We start from the raw sequence: 16,648 nt of genomic DNA, 5'->3' as shown, positions 1-16,648 counted from the left end.
GAGGAGAGTTTGTGGAAAGAGAGAAATGTGTTAGGTCACAGTGAGTGAGAGGGATCTGGAGACCCCGGGCAGGGGTGGGTGCCTCCCAGGAGCAGGTGGCTGCCCAAGGCTGGAATTCAGGGTCGGACAGAGGAGAACTGCTTGGTTGGTGGCTGAACCATGGAGCTGATGAAGGAAAGACTCTAGGGAGTGTACCCAGGAGGAGGAATAGGGCAGGACTCAGGCCTTAGTGGAGGGGAAGGACGTCTGGGGAGATGCCCAGGAGGACGTTGATCACCCAAGTCTAACTCGGCCAGAGTGGGCGGGCGGTGCGGGGGAGGGGCGTTGACATCACCGTGTCGGGGACAAGGCGAGGCGCGGCGCCCTCCCGCGGATCCTGCGCACAGGTCAGGTAAGAGCCTGGGCTGCGCTCTGGCGTGAGTTCAGAGTCCCATCTGCGTCACGGAGACGGTTACAATACCTGCCTGTGTGGGCTAGTGGGAGGAGCATGTGTGATCTTGATGGAAAGAGCTTAGCCTGGCGCCCGGGAAGCCCTCGTTATGATTACCCCTCACCACCACCCAGCTCGAACAGGGGGAGGTGCCTCCAGGGGTGGAGATGAACAGACCAACTAGGTGTTCCCAAAGACAGACACTGGATTCTTCCCACCCTCTGTCGTGACCTTTGCTGCGATGCCCCTCTCTGGGTCTCAGTCTCCTCTATATTAAGGAGGAGGGACTTCCCTGGCAGTCCTGTGGTTAAGACTCCGTGCTTCCAACGCAGGGGGCGCAGGTTCGATCCATGGTCAGGGAACTAAGATCCCACGTTCCAGCGCTAAGACCCCACATGCTGGCACAGCCAAAAAAAAGGAGGAGCTTTCCATAATAAACACCTCACGGAGCTGTCAGAAGAATAAACGAGATAATGCAAGGCCAACACTCCATAAACAGAGACTGCTCAATTGAAGCTGTGGCCCACTGTGAGTCCAAAGACTTTGAGCACGAATTTGTGGCAAAATGAAGGGACAAAGTAGTTCTAGAATAGCTTCTAGCCTGGGAAGCCAAATTATCTGGGGGTCCCAGAACATCTGAAGATGATAGGGTTCTAGAATGTCTAGAGATCTGTGGTTCTAGACTATTTTACCATCTTGGGTTCTAGAGCATCTGAGGACCTAGATTTCCAGAATATCTCAGGCCCTTCTATTCTAGAATCTGAAGGTCTGGTATTCTAGAGCTTTTGAAGGTCTGTGGTTCTAGAATAACTGAGACCCTAGGATTCTGGAATAACTAAGAGTCTGTGGTTCTGGAATGTCTGAAAGACATCTGGGGGCTTAGACACCATCAGTCTCCCATATTATCTTTGTGGAAATCAAGGGCCAGGGACCCCTAGGCATTGGCCACTGATGTCCTTAACAGTCAGCCCCAATCATGCAGCCCCTTCCTATATATGTGATGGATTTCCAGAAACAGGGAGAAACTATGCTTATAATAGGTCCCATCTTTCACTGGGTGATCTGAGGTCAGTATCTCCTTCTACCTGTGCCTCCTCATTATTTAAACAAGCCACGATAGACTCTAGACAATTTCCCAGGCCCTCTATGGTCCCGAGACACTGGAAAACAAATTTAAATTCCCAAAGCTTTGGGTCATCTTAACGATGATCTCCGGTCTCCAGAAAACAGAATCCAGATTTCAAGCCTCAGGATGCAGAATGAAGACTGCAAGATCCAGAATAAAGACTCTAGTCTCCCAGTCTCTAAAGTCATGCTCTAGAGTCAAGAGTCTAGGAATCTCAGAATCATGGAAGCCAGGCCCCTGTCTCCTAGTCCAGCTGCTTAAATACACAATGCAGTTTTTTGGGAGGTTTTTGGTTTTTTGTTTTTGTTTTTTGTTTTTGGCTGCACCAGGTCTTAGTTGCAGCAGGCGAACTCTTAGTTGAGGCATGCATGCAGGATCTAGTTCCCTGACCAGGGACCGAACCTAGGCCCCCTGCATTGGGAGCGCAGAGTTTTACCCACTGGACCATGAGGGAAGTCCCCAGAATGCAGATTTGAAACTCCATACTTCACATTCCAAAGTAAATCCATGAACCCTCAGAGTCTAGACCCAAACTCTAGAATCCAGGCCCCATAACTCAAAATCCAAAATCTATCATTCATATTCCAGGCCCCAAAACCTCAAGTCCTAGATTCCAAACATCAAACTCCAGATTCTTAGTCTGGACTCTAAATTCAGAGGCCCTGGATCTAGAATCCAAGACTGAGACCTGTCACTCAAAGGCCAGAGTCCACGATCCAGATTCCAGACCCAAACTCCAGAAGTCACATTCCAAAATCCACTCCCGACTTCAGGTCATGAGTGCCCAATTCTAGGCCCCAAACTCAGAATTCAGAATTGGAGATCCAGAATCAAAGATGAAGAATCCAAGATCCAGAATCCAAAATTGGGAGGTTCAGACTCCAAGATCCAGAATTGGGGATATATATCCAGAATCCAAGGTCCAGAATTGGATATCTAGACCCAGAATCCACTGTCCAGAATCAGAGATCCAAGATCCAGAATCCAGAACAGAGGGTTCAGAATCCAGAATCAGGGATCCAGAATTGGGGATCCTGGTCCAGGTCCAGAATCCAAGAACCAGACCCCTAATCCAGGCACAAGAAGCATGACTCTAGAATCCAGTTTCTACACTCCAGACCCCAAATTCCAGGTTACATGCTCCAGACTCCTGGTTCTATATATTTTTTAAATTTATTTATTTTATTTTTCTTTATTTTTGGCTGCATTGGGTCTTTGTTGCTGCAGGAGGGCTTTCTCTAGTTGTGGCGAGCGGGGGCTACTCTTCATTGCGGTGGCTTCTCTTGTTGCGGAGCACGGGCTCCAGAGCGCAGGCTCAGTAGTTGTGGCACATGGGCTTAGCTGCTCCGCGGCATGTGGGATCTTCCCGGACCAGGGCTCGAACCCGTGTCCCCTGCATTGGCAGGCGGATTCTTAACCGCTGTGCCACCAGGGAAGCCCCTTGTTCTATATTTTGATCTCCTCCAATTTTCTGCTCTTGCCCTACTGTCTCTTCCCCCTTGACAAACTGCCCTTGGTAGGGAAATTCCTCCTCATAGACTCAGACAAAAACTTCAGCCTAATAAATGCTCAGTAGGTCTTGTCCCCCACCCCACCAGCCACTTAGGCATCCCTGCCTGTAAACCTGACTCTCAGCCACTTCCCACCTCACCCTATCCCCCTCCCCCAAGACCCGGGTGGGGCTGGGAGCTTATAAATTCAGGCATTCATGTGCCTGCTCGCTTTCTTCTGGCTTCCAAGCTACCCCAGATGCTGCTGGAGGATCTGGAGGGGGTGAGATCTTTGAGATGGGGCAGGGGGTTTGGAGTGAGGAGAGACACAGGTCTTCCCTGGTCTAGGGGAGACATGGGATGCCCTGGTTCCAGGGAGCAGACATGGACTGCCCTGAGGGATTTGCATGTCAAGGGCACCTGGGTAGGTCCATGTGTTGTTTACTGAGGCACCGAGTTGAACCTGAACCAAGAAAATGTCCTGGAGATGCAAGAGGGAGCTGCAGTGGTGAGGTGGGGGAGGGGATGGAGTAAATCAGGAGGACGTCTTCTAAAGCACTTGTACCGGAGCCAGGAACAAGGTCAGGAGTTATCATGGGTGCAGGTCAGCTCAGCACAATCTCCCTGAAGCCTCCTGTGTGCCTGGCCCCTGGCTGGGCAGTGCTGGGGACACAGAGAGGACCTGACCTGAGCATTCCTGGGGTTGCAACCAGAAAAGGCACTATAGTACCCAGAAGAGATACCTGTTAGGTATCAGGGTCTCCCAGAAGAGGTGAGGGCTGAGCCTCAGAGGACAAATAGGAATTTGGAAGATGCGGGGGAAAAGGGCTTTAATTCAAGCCCAAAGCTTGCTTAGCTCTGAGCAGTGCTGGGGATCCAGAGTCCAGTCCGGCTGGGCTTGCCTTCAGGGAGTTCTTGGTCTGGAAGGGGAGGCAGACACCACTGACTCAGGGAGGTCAGAAGAGGCCTCCAGGAGGAAGTGGACCTTGAAGGGACCGGGATACCTGGGAGGAGGAACAGCCTGAACAGAAGTGTGGAGGCATGAAATTGCAAGAAGGAAAATGGGAAGAAATAGCCTAGACGAGCAAGGTCAGGAGAGACCCGGCCGGAGGGGCTAGAAGGGGAGAAGCCACTCATGGCCTCGCAAGTGAGGCTGGGGGACCAGGACTTTATCCTGGGGGTGCCAGGGGTCTGCGAGAGCTGTGAGTGGAAAAGGGACCTGGTCAGCTCCGGGTGTAGGGGGGTCCTGTGGAGCCAGGTAGGGGTACAGGCTGTGAGGGGTGTGGGACTTGAGTGGAGGGACGGGCTTAGAGAGGAGGACCCAAGAGGCCGGATAGGAGGCTGGTATGGGGTTTGGGGAAAGCATGTATCCTGAGCCAAAGCTCTGGGGTAAGTGGATGGTGTTGGGCTCTGCCAGGCTGTGGGTGTACCTGGGAGTCTGTCCCGGTGCCTGGAGAAACAGCAGACCCTTAGGAGATGGGGAGCCCGGGAAGAAGAGCAGGTTGGGGTGGGGAACAAGGATGGTGAAAAGGGGTTTCTTAAGAGCAGGTGGGATGAGTTTGTGTCTGGAGGGATCCAGGTGGGGGCAGTAGGGTCCAACCTCACACCCGCTCACTCTCTCCCCTCCCCAGACATCAGCAGAGCCCTGGTCCCTCCTTCGCAACGTGCCTTCTCCTCACCTTCTCCTTCCTGCTGACGTCTGCAGGTGAGGTGGGCCCAGGTCAGGTCCGGGTCTGTGGGAGTGTAGTACCACCTAATCCCCCCAGCCTGTCTGGGTCCTGCAATCTGCCAGCGCCTCCCTCACTCGGGGACCATCTGAGGATCCTTCCCCCACACCCGCCTCAGCCACATGCTGACATCCCTGGGTCCTCACCCTATCCCAAGAGCTGTCAGGGGCCTGGGGCTGCTCTGGAGTCCCCATGACGATGAACATGGCCCTTGGGTGACACAGACCTGAGCTCGAGTTCTGGGGCTGCCCCTTCCTTGCTGTGTGACCTTGAGGAAATTACTTCACCTTTCTGGTCCTTAAGTGCCTTCTTTAGAAGACAGCACCTACCTGCAACAATAATGGTAAGGGCTCAATAGCACGATGTAGGTAAAGCTTATACTAAGCATTAAATACATGTTGGGAAGCTCAAGAACACAGACTCTGGGTTCAAATCCTGCCTCTGCCACTTTCTAGTTACTTAACGTCTCTGTGACTCAGGTTCCCTAACTGTACCATGGAGATAACAACAGATGCTCCCTCACAGGGTTGTCGTGAGGATTAAATGTGGTCCCGGCCCAGGTACCGCCCTGTCAAGGTGTGTTAGCATTGCTGGGCACTTGGTATATTCCAGGCAGAGCGCTCAGCACTGATCTCATCCTCTGTGGCTCAGAGAGGGGCAGCCACGAGGTCAAGGTGACCCCAGGTGGCAGGAGAGCTCCAGACCATGTTCAGCCACCACCCGTGGAGAAATTAACTGTAACCTGATGCCTCTACCCTGGAGAAGTTGAAGGTGGACTTTTATTAACCACCTCCCCCACATGACCCTCACTTCTGGGGGCCCCTCAGACCTCCCCCCTGCTGCCAGCCTCCCCTCAGGCTCTCTCTGTGCTCTCTCCTCCCTGCCCCCCACCTGCCCGCTGCACCCAGCTAGGGCCTCCGCCCTCCTCCAGCTTGGACTGGCCAGGGGCGGCCTCAGTGCCCAGCTGTTCAACCCGCACCCTCTGTCCTTCTCTGTAGGACGACCCCACCCTTCCCTTGTTAAGCCCCTTGTCCACCACATCCGCGTTCCCCCGGCCTTGCCAGGGCCCTTGGCCCAGTTCCTGACCTTGGCAGGTAGAGTGTGGGCATTTGGTGTGGCTGTGCAAATCTTGCCCCAGTGCGGGTGTCTGTGTGCCTGGCTGTGACCTTGAGGGGACATATCCACATTGCCCAGTGTAGGGGGTCATGGTCCTATGATCTTGACGCATCCCTGTGCATGTCCTCGTGCATGGTGCAGTGTGGGCAAGGGGCGTGTGTGTGTGCAAAGTCCTTTGTGTCTACATCCTGCCCACATGTCGGAACCAGGTCCCCAACTGTGAAACTCAATTAGTGACCCTGAACACCAAGTGAGTGACTTGGGGGCTGATCTAGAGATGGATAAGTATGTCCTGACCTGGCTGCCTGTGTCTTGAGCAATGTGTCTTTGACCTTGAATGCCACCTTTGTGTCCCATGTTTCCCTGGGTCTGATCTAGTGGGTCCACATCTGAGCTCTGGCCCTCTGGGTCGGTTTTATAACTTTGAATCTCCACAAAGTGACTTGGGAATGAATAACAGTTTTGACCTTGACGATCTTTATCTGGGTCTGCACATACGTCTGTCTTACTTTGGCTAAATTTGTGTCCACAACCTGAACATCCACACATATGTCTACATAAATAAATCTATATGTCCTTTGTTTAAAATAGCTAATATTTTTTAAGCAGTTACAATATGCCGGGCATCATACACACACTCTCTCACTCTCTCTCTCTCTCTCTTGCTCTCTTTCCCATTTAATTCTTACAACAATCCTATTATACAGATGAGGAAATAGAGGCACAGAAAAGTTCGTTTGCTCAAAGTCTCACAGATAATATGTTTGGATCAAGGATTTTTTACTCTATCACTTCAGATTTAACCACTATACTATAGACCCATGTTGGTGACAAGTCTTTTGGGACCTGAGTGTGTATTGGTGTCTCTCCCTGTGTACCCTTATTAAGGACCTCACCTTGTTGTTCAGACCCCGTGTGCAAGTGTGCAAATCTGTGGCCTAGTATATGCAGATCCACGCTGGAGACTGTAAATTTAGGTCTGAGCTTCTATGTCCAAACCTGTGTCTGTGAATGTGTGTGTGTGCACACATATACACACACATGCTCGTGCCTTAACTATCCTTATTCACATACACATATGGAGTTCTGTGCTGTGATTCTTGAAGCTGCAACCCATGTACATGCAAATGAATTTCAGCTGAAAGTGCTGTCCATATCAGTTCCTAAGTCTGGAAGACTGGTTGTGCCTGTATGTTTGCCCATGACTTTTTGTGGCTACATCTGTGTCCTTGTAAGATACTGCATTTGGCTGAGATGTCCAGACTCTGGAGCCAAGAATGTGTGCCATACAGATTGAGTGGCCACACCCTTTTGGTGTCTGTGACAGCTCGGTGACCTTGAATGGCTGGTTCCAAGTGACCATCTGTCTGGACCTGTATCCATTGTCCTTGTCTCTACTCCCAATCCCAGAGGACTTCCTGCCCTCTGGTCCTCTCCCTGTCCTCTCTCTCCCAGAGTCCTGTAGCAAACGAGTGGGGGCCAAGGGCAGAGGGACAGTTCTGGAGAAAACAAGCAGCAGTTGTAAAAGCTAGAGAGAAGGCTGTGCTTAAAAATCAACAGCAGGGACATCTTAAGAAGTTGGGGAAAGGCAACAGGTGGAAAATGTGTAGTGAGGTCAGGGTACAAGGAAGGTGTAGGGTGCAAGGGAAAGGACTCTGTCCTCGGGGGTCTTCCTCTGTCTCCTCTCTCAGTGGCCAAGGACGACAGTGACAAGGTGCTGAGGGGTGATAAGTGTGCGCCCCACTCCCAGCCATGGCAGGTGGCCCTCTTCGAGCATGGACGCTTTAACTGCAGTGGTTCCCTCATCTCCCCGCACTGGGTGCTCTCTGCAGCCCATTGCCAATCGCGGTATGAAGGCTTAGGGTCCTGAGGGGGCGTGGCGGGAGGGTCTAGGGATCTGAGAATCACGGATTCTGAGGAAAAGAGCTGGAGCCTGGGGATTGAGTTCCAGGTGTGCGCATGACTTTGGCACCTTGGTCTCTGAGAGGCAGAGGCTGAAACTATTGGTTTCGGGGCCTTGCGGAAAGGCTGATGGGATCTCCAGATTCCCAAAGGGTCAGGGGACCCAAAGTTGCCCACTCTTTGATCTTTCTGTCCGCTCCGCACTCCACTTGCGGCTAACCACTCGCCCGCACAGCTCCACGAGAGCTGCGCCAGCGCGATGGCCCGGAGCAACTGCGGGCTGTTTCTCTGATGTCCCACATGCGCATTATGAAGCGCAGAGCCACCGTCATGATATCCTGTTACTGCGTCTAACCCGGCCCGCGCGCGTCTCTACCAAAGTGCCCCGGGTCCCGCTGTCCACGCGCTGCCCCCAGCCCAGCGAGGCCTGTGTGGTGTCTGGCTGGGGCTTGGTGTCCGACAACAAGCCTGGGGCCACAGGGAGCCCCGTGTCACAAGGTGCGTGGAAACATGGAACTGGATGTCAGGCCTCGAGGACCGTATTGTCCAGGGCTCTTGGGCGGAGGGAACAAGGGCCTGAAATTTTATGGATTCTCTCCGACTCTACTGTCCTCCCCAGTGAGACTCCCAGATACGTTGCATTGGGCCAACATCAGCATTATCTGGACCACATCTTGTAACAAGGACTATGCAGGGCGCCTGGTGAACACCACGGTGTGTGCGGGCGTGGAGGGCAGAGGCACGGACTCCCGTGAGGTCAGAGCTGACAGGGAGCCATGGAAGGAGGGGGAAGAGAGGGGAACAGGTCTGGGAGTTGGGAGGGGAACAGGTCTGGGAGTTGGAATGGGGCAGGGTTTTGTTTGCTTTGGGCCAGAGAAGATGCTAAGGAGTGTTTTCGGGGATGGAGGAGGAAGGGCAGTTAGAATAGGGGTGAGGTTGGAGTTGGGGTTAGAGAGGCAATGGGTTTGGATTGTGTTTGGGGAGGCAATGAGGTTTGGGACAGCATGGGCTGGCGTTGAGAATGGATATGAGTTTGGTTTGATATCAGTTGGGAAATATGTCAGGGTTGAACTGGGGATGGGGGTAAATTTTGTTTGGGAGGCAAGAGACATGACGATCGGGGCTGGGTTGTGTTGGAATGAGGGTGGGCGTGGGTTAGGTTAGATTCTGAATGGGAAAGATGTGGGGGTCAGGTTGGGTTGTGGTTGTGAGGAGGTGGGATTGGACGTGGGTTGTATTGAGCTGTGTTGGGTTGAGGTGGGGTTGGATTGATTTGGATTAAACTGGGTTGTATTGAGTTGAGTTGGGGTGGGTTGGCCTGGAGTGGGGTTGGATTGGGTTTTGATTGAGATTCTGAATGGTGTTTAGGATGGGGATGGGGGCACTGGATCCAGAAGTTTCCCACTCAATCTTCCCCTTCTCCCTACAGGGTGACTCCGGGGGACCCCTGGTCTGTGGGGATGTCCTGCAGGGCATTGTGTCCTGGGGTGATGTCCCCTGCGACACAACCACCAAGCCCAGTGTCTATACCAAAGTCTGCAGCTACTTGGAGTGGATCAAGGAAACCATGACGAGGAACTGACTATTCTGGCCTACCACCTGTGTCCCTGACTACACAGAAGCCCCCATGGCTGGCCAGCAGCCCCAGCTTGACCTGGAACAGAACTGGGCCATCCCCTAAGACCCCGTCCAAGACCCAGAGGTTAGCCAAGGACTTGCCCATCTGATACCAGAGCTGGTGCTCCAGGTCACCTGTTTGATACCAGAATAACAGAAAACACTGATGCAAGTTTCTCTGTGGAAGTTTCTGCAACTTACTTCTGGGGATGAAGAGAAATGGGGGCCACAGACTGGGTGGGGAACTCACAGCCACTATATACTGTTCCTTTTCACCCACTGCCCTGATGTTCATTCAGCATCTAGGACCGGCTATTTGATTTTGAGCCAAAGACCCAACCTCAGTCAGCCTGGATTTCCCCCATCTCATATTGCTTTCCTCAGAGGGTTGCTGTGAGGATTAAATGAGGTGATTCATATGAACTGATTTGAATAGTGCCTGGCACTGAGAAAATACTCTGTATTTCTGGACCCCAGTGAAAGAACACAGCACACACTAGATGCTCAAGAATGACTTCATTTTCTTCAAGATTTAGTTCTAGGCTTCCTGGGAGCCATGGCAAAAAGGCAAAAACTCTCCTTTCCTTAGGCAGGTTCCTGACCTACAGCAGAGGTTGGGCCCCCATGAGCTGCTTTGATTTTACTGAAGAGCCAAGAGAATGGGTTGGAAACCTTAGAAATGGATTGGGTTTATCATTGAGGCTGCAGGAATCTAGTTCCTGACCCCAAAAATGTGATTTTTCAAGGTCACTGAACGTCAAGACACAGGAATCTGGCTCCTGAGACCTAAATAGCTTATGGAGGGGAGGGTGGATTGAAATTTGCCGAGACGATCTCTTGACCCTGCAAGGCAGGAGTCCAGGATCTTTGGGACTTTGGAGGACATGACCTTAAGCATCCAGATTTGGGGAACAAGGAGGAGGAGGGTATTGGGTCCCAACATTGTTTGGGGGGGGGCATTAGATTTTGAAATGCTAGGAAATTTACCCTGGGAACCATTGAAACTTCATATTCCTGCATCTGGGGATGCTAGGATTTGGTGAGGGGTGCCTAAGATTTTATTACAAAAGGAAGAGTAGATTTAGGGGCCTGGATCCCAAATCTAGGAGTGCAAGAGTCAGGGCATTCTGAAAGCAAAGGCTTACATTTCAGGGGGTTCTAGAAGCTGAGAAGCTGGTATCTTTGGCTGGAAGTGGTGCAGGGAGAAAGGAATCAGGGCCCCACTGCTGGTATTTGAGGGTATATTGGGTCTTGGGGGTACATAACCTTACATGGGGTTAAGGTATATGGGGTTTTGTGTTGGAGGTCAATGTTTCTTCCACCTTGCTGTGGAACAGTTCACCCCACCTCCACCTCCCCTCACTGGCTCTGTCCCCAAGAGCAAGGCCCCAGGAGCTCCAGGCCCTGCCCTGTCTGGCTTCAGGCCCCAGGAAGGCTTCCAGTGCGACAGGGCCTGCAGAACAACAGCTGCTGGCTCTCCCGCCCCTTCCACAAGCTCTGGGGGTGGGAGAGGGTTGTCCGGCCCCCAGGAAGCAGGGGCAGGGCCTTGGCCAGCATCTGGGTGCCAGCAGGGCAGGGGTGGGGCCCTGGGGGGATGAGGGCTATAAAAGTCTCCTCGGGGAGGCTCCCCAGCTCCAAGCTCACCGCCTGCCTGCCCCTGGACACCTCTGTCATCATGTGCTTCCCGGTTCTGTGCCTTGCCCTGTCCCTGGCAGGGATTGGTGAGACAGTGCGGAAGGTGTGGGAGGGCGGTCGGGCCCCGATTCTCATGCTGCCCCCCGGCCCCGCTCCATTACTCCCTCCCCTCCCACATGGCACCGCAGCCTGCACCCCTGCGACCCAGTCTAGCCCAGACCAGGACACCAGGCTCTCTCTTATCTCTCCCAGCCCCACCCTAAAATCCAACCTCACCCCTCCTCAGTGTCACCTTGCTTGCACTAGGTCCCTGCTCCCTCGGGAATAACCAGACTTTTCTCCTCTTCCCCTCTCAGATCCCTGCCCCCCATCCACTTTACTAAAGGGGCAGATCCTGGGCCATCTCTGTCTCTCTCTTCCAAGGATCCCCCCCAATCCCATCAGATTCTGGGACCCTAATCACCCCCTCCTATCCCTAGTTCTCTATGGCCCAGTGGTCCGGCTCTTGAGGCCCCAAATCCTACCACACCCTGGTGATTTTCCCCATCCAGCTGTCAGCTCTCAACTAGCTCCTTCAGTCCTGACATCTGGTCCCCCGCCATCCCCCCAGGACGCCAAATTTCAGTAGACACCTATGCTTCTTCAAAAACAGACTTTCTGGTCTGTGACTAGGTAGGCCTCCCATCTGGTATCGGGGATGGGTTCTGCAAATGTTGCTTCCTCACCTCTTTGCTCCAGAACCCCGCATCCCACAACCCCAGTCTTTTCCCCCCAGGAAAAATATCCAGAACCCACAATCACATGCTCCTTTCCTTGGAGAATTTCCATCCTTCCCCAAGTTCCAGCCCTTTACCAACCGGAATCCCACCTGCGCAGCTCTGGTTTTCTGGGAACCCGCCCACCAGGATCCCAACACGTACCTTCCCAGCCCAGCTGTCCTGCCCTAGGTACCCCAACATCTGATTCTAAAACCCCACATCAAGTGAGTTCTCTCTGTGTTCCCACAGCTGTTTGGCCCCTGATATGCCTCCTCCTCCATTCCTGTCCTGGCATTGCTCCCAAGAAAACCCCAGATCCCTCCAGTAGCCTCAGCCCATGAACCCCAACCCCATGAGAATCACCCGATCCCAGAATGACTGTTATTCCACTCTCCCTTCTCCTGAGCTCCCTCCCAGTCTGACCCCAACCTGGTCCCGGGGCCCTCACTCTTTTCAGAATGCCATTGCTACATCACAGGACCCCTTTCCCAGCCTAATCCTTTCATTCATTCTTTGATCTGGAACCCCAAATTCTCCCAAATCTCCCAACCCCAATCCAGGAACCCCCAAATTCCCCAGATGCTCTTCTTGGCCCCTCTAACCTAATTGCCCAAATCTGCGTTCTTTCCAGAAGCCCAAAAGCTCAACCCAAGCCCTAACCATTTCATCAGCCTGAGAGCCCCTTAATCCTCCAAATCCTTCCTCCTGCAGCCTCTGACCTCGTCTCTTGGTGCCTTTATCCTTGGTTTCCCCTCTCAGAACCCATAGCCTCCTGTCCCGCAGTCCAAGAGCCCAAATCACCCAACCCCCTCACCAGATGCCTGCTCCAGATGCTGTCTTGTTGTTCCCTACCCTAATCCCGGGGGTCAGCTCTGCACTCAGCGCAGTCTCCACACCCAGGACCAGCCACCAAGCCACAATCCCAGGGATGGCTCCAGAATTCCAGGCCCTTCCCAACACCCCTGGCCCATGTTCAGACCCCCAGCTCTGGTCCTCTACCCCCATGAACCTCCAATCACACAGCTCAGCTCCCTCTCCTAGCCAAGTCTCTTAGCCCCATTGCTAACTCCACCCGACCTGACCCAGCACCCCCATCCACAGGTGCTGTGCCCCTTATCCAGTCCCGGATCATAGGAGGCCACGAGTGTAAGAAGCATTCCCAGCCCTGGCAGGTGGCTCTGTACCGTTTCAGCAGCTTCCAGTGTGGAGGTGTCCTGGTGGACCCCCAGTGGGTGCTCACAGCTGCTCACTGCATGAGTGAGTGAGTAGGGGCAGGGGATCTGGAGAGCGGGGCACACACAGGATCAAGCAGCCAGCACTGTCCCCTCGGATAACCTCAGGGGAGGCTGGGGGACCTGAGGCAGAGAGGGAAGGTTGTGGTCCAGGGTCACAAGGAGAGGGGCAGGGCTGGGACTGGATGACCCCAGGGAAGCCCTCTCCATGGTTGCCTGGGTCTCTTGGGTCTGTCCTGTTGTCTCTCTTTCTATGTCTGCCTCTGTCCTATCTCTGTGTGTGTCTCAGTAACTGGCTCTGCTGTGGGTCTCTCTGTGTGACTATGATTGGTCTCTCTCTCCCTCTCTCTTCTGTCTGCATTTCTCTGTGTCTCTCCCCGTCTCTGTCCATCTCAAGTCTCTGCTACCATCTCTGTCACCTATGTCTCATCCTCCATCTCTCTGCCCTGTCTCTCTGTCTCTCTCTGGGTCTCTGCCTCACTCCCTCTCCCATCACTACTGAGCACACCTCCATCCCAGAGAAATGGAAGAGATTATCCATCCCTGGGCAGCCCCTCCCTCCAGGCCAATCATCCACTCCAGGGGGACACAGAGAAGGTCTAGCGTCCGCTGGAACTGGGTGGGGGCAGTGGAGGGAAGGAGGAAGGAGAAGAGGAGAGAGGGAGCTGGGGCAAGAAGGGGACGCTGACCTTGGGCTGGGGGCCAGGTCACCCGCCTGCTGGGGAACCAGCCCCGCAGCCCCAGCTGCGGCTGAGCCGGTCGCCCCGCCCCCCTTCCCTCCCCCTCCCCCTCCCGTGCTCCTCCGTTTTCTCTCTCACTCTCTCACCCCTTTGCCTCCTCTGCCTCTATTTCTCATTCTCTCTTCTTCCTTCCTCCTCCCTTCCTCACCTGGTCCGTTTCTCACTCTCCTGCCTCGTTCTGTCCTTTCCCTCCCTTCCTCTATTTTTAGTCTGTTCCTCAAGGTCTCTGTCTCTCCCTCCTCCTGTCCCCTATGTGCTCCCTCTATCGCACCGTCTCCCCTCCATCTTTCCCATCCTCTCTACTGTTCCAAGCTCTTCTTTTACTCCATTTCAGTCTGTCTCTGTCTGTGACATTGTCACATTCTTTCATTTACTCGCAGTCTCTTTGTTTTCTGTGACTCTGTATCTTTCCTTGGTCTCTCTCTCTCTCTCTCTCCCTCTCTCCCCCCCTTCCTGTTTCTCTTTCTCATTTTGGACCCTCCCTTTCTACCTCCTCTCTCATTCTCATCGTCTCCAACCTCTCCTTCACCAGCAATTACCAGCTCTGGCTGGGTCGCCACAACCTGTTTGAGGACGAAGACACAGCCCAGTTTGCCCATGTCAGTAAGGACTTTCCACACCCCGATTTCGACCTGAGCCTCCTGAAGAACGACACCCTCCCCCCAGGGGAGGACTACAGCCATGACCTCATGCTGCTCCGCCTGGAGGGGCCCGTCCAGATCACAGAGGATGTGCAGGTCCTGGAGCTGCCCACCGAGGAACCCCAGCTGGAGAGCACCTGCTATGCCTCTGGCTGGGGCAGCATCGAACCAGATAAGTGTATGCCAGGGCCACACCCTGCAGCCTGGAGCCCAGGCACCTGGGTGTAAGGGAGGAGGGGGCTGGGGACCTGGACTCCGGAGTCTGGGGGAGGAGGGCTGAGGGGGTGGGGTCTGGCCACAGCCGTGTTTCTCCCTGGCCCGTAGTCACTTACCCAGATGACCTCCAGTGTGTGGACCTTACTCTCCTGCCCAATGAGGTGTGTGCCAATGCCCACCCCCAGAAGGTGACAGAGTTCATGCTGTGTGCTGGACACCTGGAGGGCGGCAAGGACACCTGCGTGGTGAGCCAGCCTGTCTCCCGGAGCCTTGAAGTCCTGGGGGAGGGGACTCAAGATTCTGGACTGGGGTTCAGAGCTAAGCAGGCATCTGTCTCCATAGCTTCCCAGCTGTAGCCCTCTGCCCCCTTTCCTTCCTGTATCCCCATCCCGGTATCCTGGGTATCTCCCTCCTGCACATAATAATCCGCCTGTTCCTCTAACACATGCTTACTCTCCAGTCAGAGAAAGCTTCTCCGGAGAGGTGACATCTGAGATGAGCCCTGAGGGCGGGAGTGTCCTATAGATGGGTCCCGCTCCTCCTCTCCCCACTGATCTGTCTGCAGGGACCATCCTCCTCCTGGATCCTCCCTCCCCCCCCCAACCCCGGGGAAGAAACTGGACTCTGAGGTCCCATCCCCATTGGCAGGACTCAAGCCACTGTCCCCTCTGTTGGAATCCCCGCTGATGTTCTTCTGGGAGTGGACTCTGGAGACAATTGTCTCTTTCCCCAGAGATGGGGAGTCGCTCTTTGGATCTGTGCACCCAGGTCCCAGTGCTGGAGCCCCCCAGGCCCAGCTAACCTCTCTCACACTCTCCCCCTCCCCCTTGTGCTGTAGGGTGACTCAGGGGGCCCGCTGATCTGCGAGGGTATGTTTCAGGGAATCACGTCATGGGGCCACATCCCGTGTGGTGCCCCCAATAAGCCCTCCGTCTACACCAAAGTGATTTTGTATGTGGATTGGATCAAGAAGACCATGGCTGACAACCCCTGAATGCCCCCGCCCTGTCCCTTACCCCCAGTAAAATCGAATATGCATCAACTCCTGGTGTCATTTGGCCTTCCAGACGCTAGACACCTGGGAACTCGGGACCCATCCGGCCCAGACTAGAGCCTCCCCAGCCCTCCCGGTCTCGGCGGGAGATGTGCAGTTATGATCAGGGGGGAAAGGAAGAGTCAGAGGCAGGTGTGGACAAAGAGGCAGAGAAAGGCTCAGACCCCAAAGGACAAGGCAAGAACTCTGAGCCCCACTCTGCCCTGGGGGAGAGCACGAAGCGGAGGCTCGGACTCTGAGAGATAGGGCCCACGTTTTATTGTGGCAGGGAAGCCAGGAAGGGGCGGGGGGTATAATCGCAAGCCACGCCTCCCTGGGGCGGGGTCTGTTCCGCCGAGGAGCGGGGTTACATCAAATGCTGGGCAGTGTCGAGTCGGCCCGGGGCAAGATTGGACATCCTGGGGCGGTGCTGGCCCTCGGAGGGGTAGGAACTCCTATGATGAAGTGCGGCTTCGGGCCACGGCCAGCGAGGGCTGGACACCTGGGGGCGGGGCCTAGCTAGGCTCGGGGGCGGGGCCACACCAACAGGCCACACAGCACGGGCGGAGTGCGGAACTGGAGGGGGCGGTGTTGGACTTCCGGGGTGGGGGCAGGGGGAGGACTCCGGGCGGGAACAGAGCCGCAAAGGGAGGGCCCTGGCTCGAGGGGTGGGGCTTTGCCACCTGTTCTCGGAGGGTTCTTAGGGGGTGGGACCTCCAGGGAAGTCTAATCTCGGGCGCGTGGCCAAGATGAAATGGGTGGGCCCGGCACCTGGCGGCGGTTAGGCGTCAGTGTCCTGAGAAGCTCGGGTGCAATTGCTTAGAGAGGCTTAGACGGGGGTTCTTGGGGAGGAAGTGAAGTGGGCTCTTCCTCGGTGCTCTTGGAGTCCGGGTCTGACTGCTGCTGTTCGGACATGGACTTCAGGGTGCTCTGCTGCGAGACGCACCGGCGGTGGCTCACCCGCAGCTCCGTGGAGGGCCCCCTT

The 16,648-nt window shown here is 54.7% G+C and overlaps 2 protein-coding genes across 2 annotated transcripts; both read left to right on the top strand.

Moving 5' to 3' along the window:
* The first annotated feature begins 3,264 nt into the window (after positions 1-3,264).
* Positions 3,265-9,789, top strand: KLK15 (kallikrein related peptidase 15). Its single transcript, XM_061172496.1, is given in 7 exon segments — positions 3,265-3,329; positions 4,678-4,756; positions 7,589-7,739; positions 8,015-8,080; positions 8,083-8,289; positions 8,411-8,547; positions 9,221-9,789. Coding segments are annotated over 7 exon segments (858 nt in total). The 3' UTR covers positions 9,374-9,789.
* Positions 9,790-11,025: 1,236 nt separating this feature from the next.
* Positions 11,026-15,672, top strand: LOC133078724 (kallikrein-1-like). The gene is made up of 5 exons (XM_061173892.1): positions 11,026-11,129; positions 12,903-13,062; positions 14,306-14,592; positions 14,739-14,875; positions 15,469-15,672. Exons 1-5 carry the CDS (start codon positions 11,084-11,086, stop codon positions 15,622-15,624), a joined length of 786 nt encoding a protein of 261 aa, XP_061029875.1. The 5' UTR covers positions 11,026-11,083; the 3' UTR covers positions 15,625-15,672.
* Positions 15,673-16,648: the final 976 nt, after the last annotated feature.

The sequence above is a fragment of the Eubalaena glacialis genome, chromosome 18, assembly GCF_028564815.1.
Source record: "Eubalaena glacialis isolate mEubGla1 chromosome 18, mEubGla1.1.hap2.+ XY, whole genome shotgun sequence".
Classification (NCBI taxonomy): Eukaryota; Metazoa; Chordata; class Mammalia; order Artiodactyla; family Balaenidae; genus Eubalaena; species Eubalaena glacialis.
This window is presented reverse-complemented; position numbering and strand designations above follow the sequence as displayed.